General features: G+C 42.3%; 1 protein-coding gene across 1 annotated transcript in view; it reads right to left on the minus strand.

Annotated features, from left to right (window-relative positions):
- Positions 1-1,457: 1,457 nt before the first annotated feature.
- SHC4 (SHC adaptor protein 4) overlaps positions 1,458-18,260 on the minus strand; it is a 179,265-nt gene continuing 162,462 nt past the window's right edge. The window contains exons 10-12 of the mRNA XM_004386297.2: positions 14,404-14,583; positions 3,219-3,472; positions 1,458-1,709 (exon numbers count right to left, since the gene is read on the minus strand). Of these exons, the coding sequence (XP_004386354.1) occupies positions 1,554-1,709; positions 3,219-3,472; positions 14,404-14,583 (590 nt within the window). The 3' untranslated portion in view covers positions 1,458-1,553. The remainder of the gene's footprint in view (positions 1,710-3,218; positions 3,473-14,403; positions 14,584-18,260) is intronic.

The raw sequence follows: 18,260 nt of genomic DNA on the forward strand, positions 1-18,260 counted from the left end.
CAATTTTTTTGTCCAGGTAACTCAGGATTAAAAAACACTCTACAGTAATGGCTGTAACTCTGTATGCAAAGGCAGGTAAAGGACTGAAGCAGTGTTGGGCCAGTCAAAACAACAAAACCCACTTCTACTATCATATCTATATTATTCCAAAATGTCAATGTTTTAAACTGAAAGGATTGGGGTCTAAACTACCTGAATGTTGATCTCAGCTGTGCCATTCATTCTGTGACTGCAGATACAGACTAAAGAAAACAACTGGATTTTCATATTAACTATTCAGACTCGTTATCAACATCAACCTCACATAAATGGAAAACTTGCTTTTTGTAGACTCGTATGTTAGGGCTGGAGTGGATCTCTGAATTCACCTAGCCCAGCTCCATCATTGTATAGATAACGAAACTGAAGTTCAGAAGATTCAGCAACTTGCTCAAGGTCACACTGATGAGACTCAAAGCCCAACCCTACTGGTTGGGTCTATGCGTGGCAAATCTTTCAAACAGGCTCATTCAGTATGTTTCCTCCCTTCTGCATTCTGTCTGATCATATCTAGAAAAGGTGCTGAGGATACATGTAAGTGAGGGACTATGATTCGGTGGCAGTTGGTCAAGAAGATGTTTGCCTATACTATCAAATAAATTCAGTACTTTAAATAAGAATGGAACCAATTTGGATGTTCAATATGAAAAGCACTGGTTTTGTTTCCCAACTCTGAAATACATGCACTCATGAAGTTGTTCTGGAGGGGAGAAGAAGGAGAAATATGATGAAATCAGAAATGACTGATAAATTTGGCCACTTCAGCTGCATATGAACAGTCTGCATAGCAAAGATTGAGAAATACCAGGCCAGAGAATTTGGTCTCACCCCATTAACCAGCAAATGGGGCAGATCAATGATTTTAGTGGCTTTTGATTTGATTCCACTAGCATAGACACAGTCCGTATTCAACGTCAAATTTATTTTAACTTTGCTGTGAAAGTGCTACTAAACAGAAAATGTAGTGAAGTCAGTAGCTATCAAGCAAATGGCCTCTTAATTTTTGTAGCAAGGAAAAACTTTTTTTTTTTTTTGGCAAATGGTTCTACAGTTATAGAACATGAAGACACTTAGAACTAATCTCCCTCATATGAAAATGCCCCCAAATACCAAGTCGAAAGGCACATACCACTGCCCCAGCAGTTCACTCACGTTGTCTTAAGCATGTGAAGATTTAATTGTGCTTTTAGCTTATTATCAATGCAGTGTGACCTTAAAAAGTGACATCCGTGCATATGTACAATTTCTTTCCAGATGGGTCAATCCTCTTCCCATCTTCTGGTTTTCACTTTCTGAAGATCAGCTTTTGTTAGTTCTTTGTTTTATAAACCACCTAGTCCATGATGGTCTTAGAAAGATGCACTTCACAGTTAGTGCTCTATTTTATCTGGTAACAATGTCCAAGTTATCTTCATCTCCTAACACGAATCGGAGAAACAAAGTTTGAGTTTTCTTTGTGACCTGACATAAAATGGAGTTTCTTGAAATATCAGTATGATGATACTTCCATATTGTCATTTGTTGGAATGCAAAAGTCCTGGGTTATTATCTTTTCTCACTGGTTGTTTAAGGCTTACTTCACTTCCAGAAGAGATGATTGGCAAACTGTTATCCATGTGGTATCTGATAAGGTGGCCAACATTATCAAATACATGATCCTTGGTCCTCACCTTGAAAAGGAAATACAAATGTATTTAAGTTAAATAATAATAGTTCTCTTGAAAGATGTAAAAAAATCAGGGGAAAAAACCCAGACATATCACTGAAGTAGATATTTTGCTCAATAAAGAAAAGAAAAAGTACTTTTCAACACTCTGTCCCTTGTAAAACAATTTTCTTATTCCCCATTACCTTTTTAAAGCAATCATCTATACAATGGTAAACACTTGTCATCCAAGCCAAGCTTGCAATCAATCTCTTTGTTATACTATTGTTTGGTATAGTCTATCATATCACCATGTCTATAAATATTTAACTGGTTTGTATAGATGCACAAATCTCCGGATTACAACTATATTCCATCAACAGAAGTGCTTCCATAATCCTCTGTCTCTGTAGGAAGCAAGCCCTTCTGGAGTAGTCTGCCTCTCCTCCTCTAAGACATCTTCTCAGACCTTTCTAACAGGAATTCATGTCTCCTTCCTGCAGACTTGACAATAGCTTGTTCACAAATATTTGTTGTGCAGAACTTCTTGCCTACATGCCAAAATAATTTGGCTTCCCTAAGGCGACACCTTCTCTCGTGGACTTTTCTCCTAGTACTACTGCATCCTCACCCTGTGCCTGGGCAGAAGGTGTTGCTGTCCACCTTGACTCCACTCGCTCATCAGCCTCACCACGCGTTAGTGCCTGTCTGGAGCATGGCGGGGAACTGTTCAGGAGAGGGAAGGGATGCAGCCAGGGAGCAGCTTGTCATGTAATTCCGTGAGCTACTCCCTGACAAGGGATTCTTTGAGTTCTGTCTACATATGGGTTTTTAGTACATTAACAAGACACACACTTAGTGGAATAATTGGCAAAATTTGAATATGGACTATGAAGTAGATGATGGTATTATATCGAAATGCTAAATGCCCTTATTTTGATCATTGTACTATGACTATGTAAAAGAATATCCTTTTCCCAATACACACTCAAGTACTTAGAGGCAAAGGGCATAATGTCTCCAGCTTACTCTCAAGTGGCTCTAAACCTTGAAGATGTTTTTATCTCCTCCATCTCACGCCCAAAACACATCAAATCAGCTGATGAGTACTGCCAGTCTGTGCTCTTAATTCCAACTCACTCTGCCCTCCTCTCTGGATTTCTCCTGCCTCCATCCAGGTTCAGACCTTCTCTATTTTTACCTAGAAGTCCCTAGTTGCTTTCTCTATCCCTTGTTATTCCCACTCTAATCAGCCCTGTACACAAATGTCAAGTTAATCTTCCTAGTACAGAGATCATAAACTGACCACTCTCAGGACAAAAAGAGGCTGTCGTCCACTGGATACCCAGGATAGCTTCCTGCTCAGACCCCTCCACTAGCCTCTACTTCGTACTTCCTGCTCTAGCTGGAAGCTTCAAGAAAAAGCAAGCCCTTAGCCTTGAACACTCTTCAAAACCAGGTTTTAGATCAGTCATTCAGAGTAACCCTAATAGAACAATATCTTACGCAGCCCGTAACAAGAGGCCAATGATACCTTGCCTTCGGGATCCACAAGGAGAAGATGTTTTGCCTGGCCTCCCTGTAGTCCACTCAGCACATATTGGCCAGGGGATGTTGCACTCTCTCGAACCAGAAAGTCCCCATCCTTTACCAAGAGGCTCTCTGCTGCCTTCCTGCTCAGCTTGCCGTGGTAGCAGTCTTCGTTTCGCAGCTGCTGCTTAATATGTGGCAAAGAACATGGGCTGGCAGGCTGGGCTGTGGCGCCTGGTTGAACAGTTTCCGGTGCCTCTGACGTCAGGACACAAACGAGACACAGCACCAAGTTACCCCTTCATTCATTCATTCTGCAAATATAACTTTAAGCCCTAGTGTGTGTCAGGCACTGTTTAAATAATGCCTGTGTTGGAACAAATGAGGTTTTTGTTTTTAGAAATTTCAACAGGCTCTAACTTAATGGTAGATCCAAACATTGCCTTTGGCTTCTGTTACCAGGAAAGGCTCCCTCAAGTGCAGGAGTTTTCCTTTCAGAGGAGAAATAGAGCTGACCCATGAAAACTGGTTTTATAACTGCAGAGAGAGGCTCATTATGTCCCAGAGGGTGTGTGTTAAAGAGAAAGAGGCTTGATGGTATACCTGGATTACAGATAACTTCTAACAATGTTCCTGAACTCTTTGAAAGTACCTACGGTAACTAGGGGTTACACCCACTTTTAGCATTTTGCATTTTTATAAACCAGATTACTAATGTGCTTCTAGAGAGTCCTCTGGCCAAAAACTTCAAAGCTATGCTGAATCTCACAGCATAACTATTAAGTGACCATTCTGTTGTTTGTGTTAGTCATCTGCCTGGACAAAACAGTTGACCAGATAAAAGAAGGCAAAAACAGCAGAGAGGTGTGGCCTGAGGCAGCTCCACAAGGCCCTACAGAATGAATAAGTGCTGTCCGGTGCTGGGGATAAGAAGGTGCATCCAGGAAGGACTTAATATATTGATAGTCATAGTAATAATTACTGTGTGGTGTTGTTTGGTGATGTCAAGTCGATTCCGACTCATAGCGACCCCATGCGACAGAGTAGAACTGTCCCAGAAGGTTTTCTTGGCTTTAATCTTTACAGAAACAGATTGCCAACTCTTTCTCCTGTAGAGCTGCTGGGTGTAACTATCGTGCCAGCAAGGCTCCCATTTATTGAGTATGATGTTGTTGTTGTTAGTTGCTATTGATTCCAACTCATGGTGACCCCAAGTGTGCAGAGTAGAACTGTTCCACAGAGTTTTCAAACCTGTGACCTTTCAGAAGCAGGCTGCCAGGCCTTACCTCCAAGGCATCTCTGGGTGGGTTTGAACTGCCAACCTTTTGGTTAGTAGTCCAGTGCCTAACCATTTGTACCACCCAGAGACTGGCACTGCCAAATGCTTTATATACATTTTAGCTCTTTTAACTATCAAAACTAGGCATGCAAGGACATGGATTTAGAAGTGTTTAATGACTTACCCAAAACCATACTGCCACTAAGTTGTTGATCTGGGATTTGACACCAGATCTACCTGACCTGAAAGCGCAGGTTCTTAATCACCACACTCTGATGCCCTTGCCGTAGATGTGAGAAACTCCTAATTTTCAAAACTGGTCTAGCCTCCTTGCTTCTGTAGTACTCAAAAAAATCTCTAGTATATAGGCAAGGCTATCAGAATGATAGACAGCGTGTCCAGAAGTAATAAATAAAATTTACACATGAAGCCAGTTAAGAGGTGTATGTTTACAATGGCAAATTTACCAGAAAAGTAACCATAGAAACCAACCTTTGTCTTTTGCAAAAGAGCATTCACATATCCTTATGCAAGGGTCTTTTCACAAATGAACAATTCTCTTGCTTCTGAGTTTTACAACTTATGCTGTATGTTTAGTATGGCAGATTTACCAGGAAAATAATCACAAAAACCAGCCTTCATCTTTTTAAATACAAAGAAGTGGCCCAATGTCCTCATGCAAGGGTCTTTTCATAAATGAGAAATCCTTTTGGTTGAACTTTACAACTTATACATGACCGTCCTATGAACTCACTGGTATAGGCAACCAATGCCCTGTAGCCATAATCCAGCTCTACCGTTAATCTGTTAGAGTTTTGTCCCTACATAAAAACTTCTCTCTGCATACCACATTTATGACACAGCATTCACAAATATATCTTTGAAAAAATATCTGTGGCCTCTGCTAATTGCTGGAAATACTCTCCTCTACAGTCAGATCTTTCTATTGTTGCCAGCAAAAACTGGAAGAACTGTGTCCAGATTTGTGAACAATTCTTGCAATTGGCCTCAGTGCTGCAAGCTTTCAGGCATAATGGAGAACTTTTGAGTAGTTCTACGTGCGTGTGCGTGTGTGTATGTGTGTGTGTGTGAGAGAGAGAGAGAGAGAGAGAGAGAAAGGGAGAGGGTACTTATGTGTGGGAGGGGTGCATGCATGTGTGTGCGTGGGCATACACATTTTAGATCATGATACCTCCTGGTTTATTCTGAGATTATGGTGAAGAGCTTTTGGATGGGGACAAAACAAAAGAAAAACAGACATTATATCATCTTGAAACAAGGCAACGGATCACCAGCCAGCCAGAGGATATGGACAATGTTTTCCTAACACAGTTCCTCAAATTATTGGCACGAGGCAAGATACACTGTGGTGGGAGATTTCAGTCGTCCAAGCATTCACTGAAAATCTAATTCTGCTGAAAGATAGTTTTCTTATTTTCTTTTAACTTTAAAAGTTGCACATGCTAATTTTTCAAAATCTGGGAACCAAAGAAAATAAAAGAAAATGAATCACCTATGGTCTCATCACCAAATAAAACCACTGTTAACATTGTGGTGCATGATCTATTATATCAGTCCTTTTTTTTAATGTCAAGTTGATTTTGAGAAAGATAATCAGAATCTAAATATTGTTTTTATATGCAATATTTAATACATTGTTGACTTGATTTGATTCAATATATTTTCTCAGAAGAAGTAATGTAGGTAAAGGAAGCAACAAGGAAGGCCACTCTTGATTGGAGACCTTTGTAAAAGTGATAGGACTTATGAAAGAGAAAAATTATGTCATCTTAAAGTTCCTATTAGCATGTATTAGGATATATTGTTCAAAATCAGAACTTTAGGAAGCACAGGATGGATATGAATAGCCACACCCATATCCATCTGATGAAAAAAACCTCTAAAAGGGGAAATATGTCTTAAGGAAGAGAAAAAAATTGTAACATGCAAAATCTGGATTAAACAATTGCAGGTAAAATCAATGAGGAAGGAAGGACCAGGCATTTAAAGAAACCAGTGTGAACTGTGAAGACAGCATATTGATTAACTCAATTTTTTAAAAGGCACATGTAAAAGGATGTTTATTATAATGTCGATTATAAGTTGTCCCTTGCTATCCAGGGGGGATTGGTTCCAGGATGCTCAAGTCCCTTATATAAAATGGGGTAGTATTTGCATATAACCTGTGCACATCCTCATACATACTTTAAATCATCTCTAGATTACTTATAAAATCCAATACAACATAAATGCTATGTAAATAGTTGTTATACTGTATTGTTTAGGGAATAATGACAAGAAAAGAAGTCTGTACAAGTTCAGTACAGACGCAACCATTGTAGGGTGCACACAACACAAGCAGCAAATGAACAACGAGAGCTGAAGAGAGACTGAGGACCTGGGAAATGGCGGGAGGCTGCAGCAGGGGATGCCTACACATCACTTCATTCGAGTGCATTCAGCCTAAAGCTCTGTGTGTGGCAAATTCAAGTTTTGCTTTCTGGAATTCCCCCCTTTTCTTTCCAAAATATTTTCCATCTGCAGTTGGTTGAATCAGCGGATGCAGACCCTGAGGATACGGAGGGCCAATTGTATTAGCAAATAACTGGCATAAATTAAGATGTCTATCGAATTAAGATGGCTATGTAAATTATGATGCATCCATACAATAGTATACCAGGAAGTAATTGAAAATAATGAAAATGGAGCAATTGAAATGACTGGTTCTCCATCTTTGGAGAGAACCAAATTTGTTACCAGGCCAATCTCTGAACCCAACAAGTTTCAACATTTTAGGAAAAGCAGTTTTTGTTTATTTATTTTTCAGCTGATGTGGGCTTTTGGCTTATTTTATTTTTATTTATTTATGTTCCTCTTTATGTGCTAATATGGCGAGATCTCAAATAGAAGAGCAAGTGTAGAAGCAAATGAAAATCAAGTGTAGAAAAGGGTTATCATACTTTCATTTACTTTTAAAAGGTGATGGACAAATACTTATCTACACATTAAAATTCTGGAAAGAATCAGAAGAAACTGTTACCATCTAGGGAGTTGGATAGGAGGATAGGGCATGGGAAGGAACTTTTTTTTTTTTTTTTCATTTTATACAATTTTTACTATTTAAATTCCTTCCTTAAACACTTGTACTACTTTTTTTTTTTTTGGTGTGCAACTTACATTTTATTCTTAACAATGTATCACAGACTTTTTTTTTTGGGTGGGGGTAAATAATTTTAAAGCAAACACCAAAGATCATGTCGTGATGTCCATACATATTTCAATATGCAACTCTAAAATGAAGGGCACTTTCTTATTTGAAACAACATCTGTATTACTTTTAAACTAAAAATGGTTTATAGAATAAAAAACACTATAAAGTCAGGTTAGCCATGCAACTAAGAAAAGAAATGCTCATGGATATCCGAGTGGCAGAAAGGTATACAGTGGTAGAAAGGGTTATTTGTCTACCAATACCTAGTCTCCCTCTCATTACATGACACAGCTGCTAAACTTTAGCTGGGTACGTGCCCACACGGCTAGAGCAGCCTTTCTAGTCTTCCTTGAAGCTAGATGTGCCCACATGTCCAAGATGTCCAACAGCAGGAGAGAAGAAAAGGTGTCTGTCACTTCTGAGTCACGTCCTTTAGAGGGATGCATGCGCACTCATCTGGCCTTTCTCTCTTCCGATCAGCTGAATACAGATGGGATGGTAACAGCCCAAGCAGCCACCTCGGGCCAGAGGTGGAAGCCTTGTGCCGAGAACAGCAAAGCAGACCTATCATTCCTGGACCACCAACCTCTCTAGCCTAGTAGACAAAAGAAATAAATTTCGATCCTTTCCTACGCCACAGTATTTTTTTGGTTTCTTTATCACAACTTAAAAATAAACTAATAATAAACCGGTACAAAATCGGCTGGTAAACAGGGCTCGTTAAGACGGTACCAGAAGTAATGATTTCTACCTGCTGTGTTTGGTGAGTACCGAGAGCGTGTCAGAACCTCTCCTTTGCTGGCAGTGTGACAGTGTGAACGGAGGAGCCCCGAGGGCAAGCTTGACAGATAGAAGGCTGTGTCCTTGCATTCGTTTTGCTTTGTCTTCTTTTACTGAACTGACCAGTAAGCATTTGTCTGGATAAGGGAGGCTAAGAATACCTAAAGAGGCCACAGAGGAATTTTGAGGGAAGAAGGAAGGAAATAGGTGGGAACATTGAGATGAAAAAAGGTCAAAGGGGTATTTAGAATATTTTGCAGAAAAGTATGTGTAAAGTTACCCCTCTTCCATCTCTTTACTAAATTTTTTTAAATCAACATTATTTACCAGTGCTTTGGGAGTTGGATTTAATTGGGGGAGGGGGGAGCAATGGCGGGCTGAAATTAACCTTGAGAGGACAGCAAGAGGCCCAGGAGGGTTATGATAACTTTAAATGCCAATAGAAACTAAACGGTAAGAGAGCTATTATTGGGTGTCCTCAAGTTGATTATGACCCCACATGACAGAGCAGAGCTGCCCCATAGAGTTTTCTAGGCTGTAATATTTAATGGAGCAGATCACCACATCTTTCTCTTGTGGAGCTGCTGGATGGGTTCAAACCACCAACCTTTCAGTTAGCAGCCAAGCGCTTACCCACTGCGCCAGCAGGGCTCCTACAGAAATAAAGAGTAAACAGTGGCATCACCAGCCCTGGTGTCACCCAGTGTGGTAACTCATGGTATCATCACCCCACCTGTGATAATTACTACAATATTGTAGCTAAAATACCAGAAAATGTGACAAAATCAGTGACTATAAAAACACCAGCAGCAATAAAAAAAAAGCACGTGCTTGTAGCACGTGCAGACAAAACCGCGTAATTCAAAGCGTCATTGTAACTGGGCAATAATCACAGCTTTGACAGGAACGCATTAGAAGGTTCAGAAAGTAAATCAGCGCAGAGTTTTAGCCTTGTAGGTATATTTAGAGATGTAAGCTGGACATATGAAAATTTTTGTTGTTGTGTTAACTAACTACAGGAATATTGTTATAAAGAATAATACATTTCTGCTGAAACACTGCACAAAAATTTTATAGACAGTGATTTTGGTCTCTGACATCCCCTCTGAGTGTTACCTGGCGTGGTCCGCACCCACCCTGAACGTGCCTAGTGATGCCACGGAGAGCAAACAGGTGCAGGGGGCCTAATTATTAAACATGTTGCCACCAAGGCAGGGAGACGGAGAAAGGGTGACAAAAAGAGAAGACTGGAGTCAATGAAAACACATTTTGACATTACAGTTTTGGCCAGAACAGGCCTTATTGACTTTCAACTGATGGTACGAATTTTGTTATGAATTAATCTTATCTTTTCATATTGTTGAATTGTCTATGACACAAGGCAAAGTTTCTTTGCTTGAGTTATAAAGATTTTTTAACATTGAACACTTGATTATAAAGAAACTGGAATTGTTAATTAAGGAGTATCCCCGAGTACCTCATCTGGGCCACCCACTGAATAAGTTTTCTGACAATACGTTATTGCTCTGAAAATTCCATGAAACAGAAGCTAGCAAGTGTGTGCTCTGGTAAGTCACTTTAAACCCACGGTCAAGAAACTTGTTTTCAGAAAGTTGTCTCTCTAGCAAGTATTACCATACCCTCCTCACAGGACACTTCACGTTGAGCAGTTGAGTAAGTTTCCTGCAGAACTATGAATTAGTTTCGTACCTTATCACCCACTGCACAGGATGCCCTCATGGTGGCACAAACATGTGCCACCAGCTCCACCTTCAGGGAAGGTGTCAGCAGCCAGCCTCCAGCTGACCACCCCTTCAGGGTTTACCTCAGCTGCAGAAAGCTGTTGTGCCCAACAGCTTGCCTTTCCTAGTGTGGCCGACATCCAAAGACTGATATCAGTGTGATTATAAAGGCCCAAGGAACTCTGGTGGCACAGTGGTTAAAGGGCTTGGCTGTTAACCAAAAGGTAAGCAGTTTGAACCCACCAGCCGCTCCACAGGAGAAAGATGTGGCAGTCTGCTTCCATAAAGATTACAGCCTTGGAAACCCTATGGGGCAGTTCTACTCTGTCTCATAGGGTCACTATGAGTTGGAATTGACTTGACGTCAGTGCGTTTGGTTTTGGGTATAAAAGCCCAGCCATTTGGCCCAATGTGGGACAACTCTGACAAGCCACATCTGCTCTCCATGTGGTTGGCTGAGACTCTGTCAGGCCTGCATCATAGTTCAACCTCTCTCTCCCTCTGCCCAATCCTGCTTCGTCCCCCTTCCTTTCTGATGTTGATCCCAGTAAAGGCCCTGCATGCCAAACTCCATTTCAGTGTCTACATCCAAAGAACCCAACCTAGTTGGCTGGGTGCCACGAGTGCTCTTAGAAAGTTGGAGAAAAGATGGGCCGCTTGCCACCCAGCTGGCAATGAGGACCTTTGTCTCTTAGTCTAGAGTACGGTGCAATGGATTGCTTTTGTGTGGCCTTTTCACCATGGTATTGTAACTCTGTCCCAAGTGATTGGCTAGGACTGTGCAAATAGGGTAATTGTGGCCCATTAAGGGGATTGGTCAGTTTTGCCACCCTGCTGGGCTTGAAATGAGCCATCCCAGAGATGGGAAAAAGAAGGCCCCACCACCACCAAGGAAGAACAGCCAAGAGCAGAGCGTGTTCTTTGGACTTGGATCCCTGCACTGAGAAGCTCCTGGAACCAGGAGACCGAGAGACAGAGCTGTAACACTGAGGAAGGGAGAAGTGATGACAGAGAAATGACGGCAGAAGACTGCACAGCGGGCTTCCTGGCCCATGGAGTGAGAAAGCTGAGTGCCTTTTGGCTGAGGCCTACTGGCAGAGTAGGGTGCCTCTGGGCACTGATGTACAAAGCTAAAGAGCTTTGTAACACTTGTCCAAGCAGGCAGAGGCCAAAGGCCAGAGAGAGGCTTGCCTGCGAGCATGGCTAGGAAGAGGCTGTCCTGATGGAAGAACTGCATCCTGAGTATTCCTGAGCCTGAACTGTAACTTGTTACCTCCCTAATAAACTGCATAATAGTGAGTATTGTCTGTGAGTTCTGTGTGGCCATTGCAATGAATTATTGAATCCAGCAGAGAAGTAGAGAGTGCCATGGGGGGAACGGTTGGTGTTAGAATTGGTAAAGATGGTGGAGAAAGGAGGCATGTCTGACCTCTGCCTCATAGGAATCAGCCTTGGACTGTTGATCTTGATTCTCTTTCCTCCTTGTGAAGTTAGAGGAGGTCAGACACCGCCTCCATGCCATTTTTACAAGAGAGTTAAGGGTGATACAAAAGGTTAATGCACCTGGCTGCTAACTGAAAGGCTGGAGGCTTGAGTCCACCCTGAGGTGCCTCAGAAGAAAGGCCTGGTGATCTATGTCTGAAAAATCAGCCATTGAAAATTCTTTTTTTTTTAAAATTGTACTTTAGATGAAGGTTTACAGAACAAATAGTTTCTCATTAAACAGTTAATACACATATTGTTTTATGACAATGGTTAACAACCCCACGACATCTCAACACTGTCCCTTCTCAATCTTGGGTTCCCTATCACTAGCTTTCCTGTCCCCTCCTGCTTTCTAGTCCTTGTCCCTGGACTGTTGTGACCCATTAGTCTCGTTTTGTTTTATGGGGCTGTCTAATCTTTGGCTGAAGGGTGAACCTCAGGACTGACTTTATTACTGAGCTAAAATGGTGTCCGTGGGCCATACTCTTGGGGTTACTCCAGTCTCTGTCACGTCAGTAAGTCTGGTCTTTTTTTGTGAGTTAGAATTTTGTTCTCCATTTTTCTCCAGCTCTGTCCGGGACCCTCTGCTGTGATCCCTGTCAGAACAGTCAGTGGGGGTAGCCAGGCACCGTTTAATCGTATTGGACTCAGTCTGGTGGAGGCCGTGGTAGTTGTGGTCCATTAGTCCTCTGGACTAATCTTTCCCTTGTATCTTGTTTTCTTCATTCTCCCTTGCTCCCGAAGGGGTGAGACCAGTGAAGTATCTTAGATGGCTGCTCACAGGCTTTTAAGACCCCAGACACTACTCACCAAGGTAGAATGTAGAACATTGTCTTTATAAACTATGTTTTGCCAGTTGAACTAGATGTTCCCCGAGACCATGGTCCCCACAGCCCTCCGCCCAGAAATTCAGTCCCTCAGGGAGTTTGGATGTGTCTATGGAGCTTCCATGGCCTCTCCTTGTCCAAGTTGTGCTCAGCCATCGAAAATTCTATAGAGCACAGTTCTACTGTGACACACATGGGGTCTCCATGAGTTGAAACTGACTCAATGGCAACTTGTTTAACTGGTTTTGGTGAAGCTGAGGCTCAGAAAAATCTCCTTTTAAATTTTGTCCTGGCATTGCAGCCACGCTCAGCTGGAAAGTTTCCCTTGGTAGTCCAGAAGAGACTTCAGGCTAGTGAGAGGACTGTACACTGGCTGGCTCTCTATCCTTGAGCAAACCAAACATGTCACCAAGCCAATCTCCGAACCCAACAACCTTCAACATTTTATGAAAAGCATTTTCTGTTTATTTATTTTTCAGCTGATTGTGGGATTTTGGCTTGTTTTATTTTTATTTACTCATGTTCCTGTTTATGCATTTATTTCTGGAAGCAATTTGGCAGGAAAACTGTTTCTCTTATTGTATTTTACTCCAAGTATACGGATGAAGAAAAGGAGCTATCTTATTTTAGCGCTATATAGATGACTTACCAAGGGTTTTTTAAATGAATAAAATTAATACCATCACTAAATAGAATAGAAATTGTGACTATTGTTTAAAACACAGAACATTTTCACAAAATTCTAATCTATATTAATTGGGGTGAGGGACTGGGGCAAATAGGAATCCTAGCTCCCTGAAAATAAAGCCAAGGAAATAGCCTTCCTTAAAATGAGAGACAGTGTAGTGGCTTAATAGTGATCCCAGAAACATACGGCTAAGTCTTAATCTTTAGTATCTGTAAATGTGACCCAATTTGGAAATAGGATCTTTGAGATGTAATTAAGTATCTTGAGATGAGATCATCCCAGATTTGGAATGGGCTCTAAATCCTATGACTTATGTTCTTATAAGACAAAGGAGAGGGAGATTTGAGACAGACACAGAGGAGAAGGCAATGTGAAGACAGAGGTAGGGACTGGAACACCAAGAACTGCCAGCAGTACCACAAGCTAGGAGATAAGCACGGAACCGATTTTCCCTCAAAGCCTCCAGAAAGAGCCAACCCTGCTGACACTTGATGTTAGACTTCTGGTCTCCAGAACTGTGAGAGGATAAAGCCTATTGTTTTGAGCCACCAAGGTTGTGGGAAGCTGTGATGGCAGCCCAGGAAGGTGAATACGCAGGGTTTAGGACTTTGAGGTGTAATCACTTGTGTCATTCTTTAAATGCCCGACTGTACAAATTAAATATGCTTTCAAAAATTATATCCTGTCAAAGGCAGCATGTTCCCTTTCAAACAAGGCAACCTGTAGCTAGAAGAGGCTAGTCCTGCAGCTTCTGGCAGCTCATTAGAGCCAATGATGTAGAAAAAATTAGACACTGTGTTAGTTAAGACGCTAAAGGCAGCAAGTAACCACAAAGCTCAACTTAAACTGGCTGAATCAAAAAAGGGAATGTATTCACTCAGCTAAGATGATCAGAGGCAGAGAGATACCCGGCAAGGCTGGACTTCTAGCCCCTCACAGTTGTGACAGAATAAACTTGTGTAGCTTTAGCCACCTGTTGTTGCATGCCGTCCAGTCAATTCCGACTCAGTCGGATCGCCGGGACTTTTCTCCCACAGACCTGGTAGGTTTGAGCCTTCGACCTTGCAGTTAGCAGCCAAGCGAGCACTTAACCATTGTGCCACCAGGGCTCCTTGAAGCCACCCCATTTGTGATAATTTGTTACAGAAACAACTATAGACAGTGAGCAGCTACTTACTTGCACGGTGCCACGGGCTCCCGAGCATCTGAGCTGAGCTTTGATTCCGAGCAGGGCCAAGTATACCTTGAAGAGCCTGCGTATTAATGTAGCAGGGGTCGTCAAAGAGATCCACTCGACATGTGTGCTTCATTAATGAGGTGTCTTGTTGGCAATGTACCCCTCTCTCGTGGGCATGACCTGTAGTGAGGAGTGGTGGTCAGTGTATTACGTTTTTGCTTTTAAATAAATAAATAAAATCATGTTTGAGTCTAGAATTGAGAGGAAGCTGGAAGCCACCTTCACCCCATACAGGATTCAATGTTGACTTCTAGGTTTGACCTGTAAAAGCAAGAGAAGCTCTGGCCGTTGAGGGAAAGCACCCTGACCTTGGCCCCACCCCCTGCCGTTCAGCTGATCCGCTATGTCAACAGCAGACAGGAGACAAGCAGGAAGATGCAGAGGGACAGCCAGGGAGGGAAGGGGACCGACTGTTTTGGCAAACAGGGCAAACGGGCACACACCAGGGATCGTATCTGTCTTGTCCATCTGCAATCCCTGTTCCTAGCACATGCCTGGCACACAACAGAACATCAACCAACAGTTACTGAATGAATGGATATTCATATTCACTACCTGATGACATGACATACTTTGTACATTCCAGATGGTTCTAAGAATCTTGGGATAGGATAGTTTTGCATATCTGTTTAAACAAGCACATTTATAGTTTCGGTGATATGTGCTACAGGACCACTATGAGGCTGTATCTGGAGTAGTGACATTCCATTGCTTTACGGTAAAACATCAGTGCTTCTACTGCTTCAGTCATTCAAACTCTTTGATGTGGTCTAAGAAGGACCAGCCTCACACTGGATTTCTCATTATGGTGAACAGAGCTTTGATTCTTGTAACTCATATTATGGAAACCGAAGACGTACACCAAGTAGGAGAAGTCTTGTCAGAAGACTACAGTCTGCTTCTCCTTTACTCCTTGTCTGTTTGTCACTGTCAAATGTTACCTTGTTATCTGCCAGCCTCAGTCTTTGGGAATTCCTGAGGGAGGGGAGGGATTTCTACAGAAGGAGGGCACCACTGGGCACCCTGCTTGTTTTTTGCACTTTGCAACATAGTATACTTTCCATTTGCTTGGTTAAATGGGTTCATGAATTATATTGCCTGCTGCCATCGAGTCGATTCCAACTCATAGTGACCCTACAGAAAAGAGCAGAACTGCCCCATAGGGTTTCCAAGGAGCAGCTGGTGGATTCAAACTGCTGACCTTTTGGTCAGCAACCAAGCTCTTAACTAGACTTGCTTTCATAAACGGACAAGTGGCTAAAGAGATCACTGCAAAGAATTCAAGGATTGAAAATAATTCTTTTAATCTTAGCACAAGTTCTTCCTCAGCTGTCTTATCAGTTTATAAATAAGAATGATCTAATCACAGCTGAAGTGCTGTTGCTGTGTTGTTAGGTGCTGTCGAGTCAGTTCCGACTCATAGCAACCCTAGGTACAACAGAGAGGAACGCTGCCCGGTCCTGCGCCATCTTCATATTCGTTGCTATGTTTGAGCCTATTGTTGCAGTCACTGTGTCAATCCATGTCGTAGAGGGTCTTCTTTTTCGCTGACCCTCTACTAAGCATGATATCCTTCTCCAGGGACTGGTCCATCCTGATAACATGTCCAAAGTACGTGAGATGAAGACTCATCATCCTCACTTCTAAGCAGCATTCTTGGCTGTACTTCTTCCAAGCAAGACAAATTTGTACATTTTTCTGCCAGTCCATATTATATTCAATATTCTTTGCTAACACCATAACTCAAAGGCATCAATTCTTCTTTGGTCTTTCTTATTCATTGTCCAGCTTTCACATGCATATGAGGTGAATGAAAATACCATGGCTTGGGTCAGGCACACCTTAGTCCTCATGGTGACATCTTTGTTTTTTATCACTGTTTTTTTCAGTAAGAAAGGTTGTATCATCCGTATATCGCAGGTTGTTAATGACTCTTCCTCCAATCCTGATGCCACTTTCTTCTTCATATAGTCCAGCTTCTCAGATTAATTGCTCAGCATACAGACTGAATATGTATGGTGAAGGGATACAACCCTGAAGTACACCTTTCCTGATTTTAAACCACACAGTATCCCCTTGCTCTGTTCTAACGACTGCTTCTTGATCTATGTATGGATTCCACATGAGCACAATTACATGTTTCAGCATTCCCATCCTTTGCAATGCTATCCATAATTTGTTATGATCCACGCAGTCAAATGCCTTTGCATAGTCAATAAAACACAGGTAAACCTCTTTCTGGTATTCTCTGCTTTCAGCCAAGATCCATCTGACATCAGAAATTATATCTCTCATTCCACGTCCTCTTCTGAATCCACCCTGAATTTCTGACAGTTCCCTGTCAATTACTGCTGCAATCGTGTTTGAATTATCTTCAGCATAATTTTACTTGTGTGTGATATTAATGATACTGTTTGATAATTTCTGCATTCTGTCGGATCACCCTTCTATGGAATGGGCACAAATACGGATCTCTTCCAGTTGGGTGTCCAGGTAGCTGTGTTCTAAATTTCTTGGCACAGATGTGTGAGCACTTCCAGTGTTGCATCCATTTGTTGAAACATCTCAACTGGTATTCCGTCAACTCCTGGAGACTAGTTTTTCACCAATGCCTTCAGTGCAGCTTGGACTTCTTCCTTCAGTACCATTTGTTCTTGATCATATGCTACCTCACTGTACCAAAAAGAATGTTGACAAATTCTTTTTGGTACAGTGACTCTGTATATTCTTCCCTCTTCTTTTGATGCTTCCGGCATCAGTCAATATTTTGCCCATATATCCTTTAACATTGCAACTCAAGGTTTGAATTTTTTCTTCAGTTCTTTCAGCTTAAGAAACACTGCAGGAGGTAAAGCCAACATGGTACCCTAGACAGATGCACCAGGCTGTCCCTCTGCAGCAAAGGCCTGAAAAGCTAAGTAAAACAGATACAAATATCAATCCTGGAACCCTAAGCATCAAATGAAGACATGAAGAACTAGATCAAACACTGAATGGAAGAAGAAACTGATGGAAAACAGAGAACAAGGACAGATACAGAGTGGAAGTCCCCTGCCAACTAGCACGGCACAGGATCTCCATCTTGGAACACAGCCAGCAACGACCCCAGACAAGGGGTACAGGAAGGCAACTTCACAGAATTCCCAACATGAGACAGAGCACCTGGTAACAAGAGAAATACACTTTCCCACCCCTCACCCTTCTGGTGAGTTGAAGGAAGAACCCCTCTTTCATGGCAGCCTCCGCTGCCAGCATCCACAGTATGAGTCCCCCCTTGGGCCTACCCCGCCCCCTCCCACTGTATGACTTTTTTTTTTTTTTAACCTCTTTCTTCCTTTTCTTTCTTCCTCTCACCTAGCCCCATATACCACCTCCCTCCCTTCCTGCCAACCCCTGCCATGCTGCTGTGGCTAGAGAGCCACTGGTCCACCACTGCCCGGATCCACCCTGCCCCACCTGCTAGCTCCTGCTGTGCCACCATTTTATTTTCTTTCTCCCTCCCACCTACCTCAAACATCACATCCCCTCCCTTCCTAAGGCCCCTGGGTCTTCGACGCCTCAACTCACCAGCCCCACCCTGCCAATCATATTTTTCTCTTTTTAATTATTATTATTATTTTCTTTCTTTCTTTCTTCCCTTTCTTTCTCCTTCCCACCTAGTCCCTGTATGCCAGCTCCCACCCTTACTGCTGGCCCCCATCACACCACTGTGGCTAGAGAGCATCTAGCTTGCCGCCACCCTGGATACGCCACACCCCTACCCACCGGCTCCCGCTGCACCACCATTTTTTTTCTTT

Source organism: Trichechus manatus, unplaced genomic scaffold (genome assembly GCF_000243295.1).
Source record: "Trichechus manatus latirostris isolate Lorelei unplaced genomic scaffold, TriManLat1.0 scaffold00161, whole genome shotgun sequence".
Taxonomy (NCBI): Eukaryota; Metazoa; Chordata; class Mammalia; order Sirenia; family Trichechidae; genus Trichechus; species Trichechus manatus.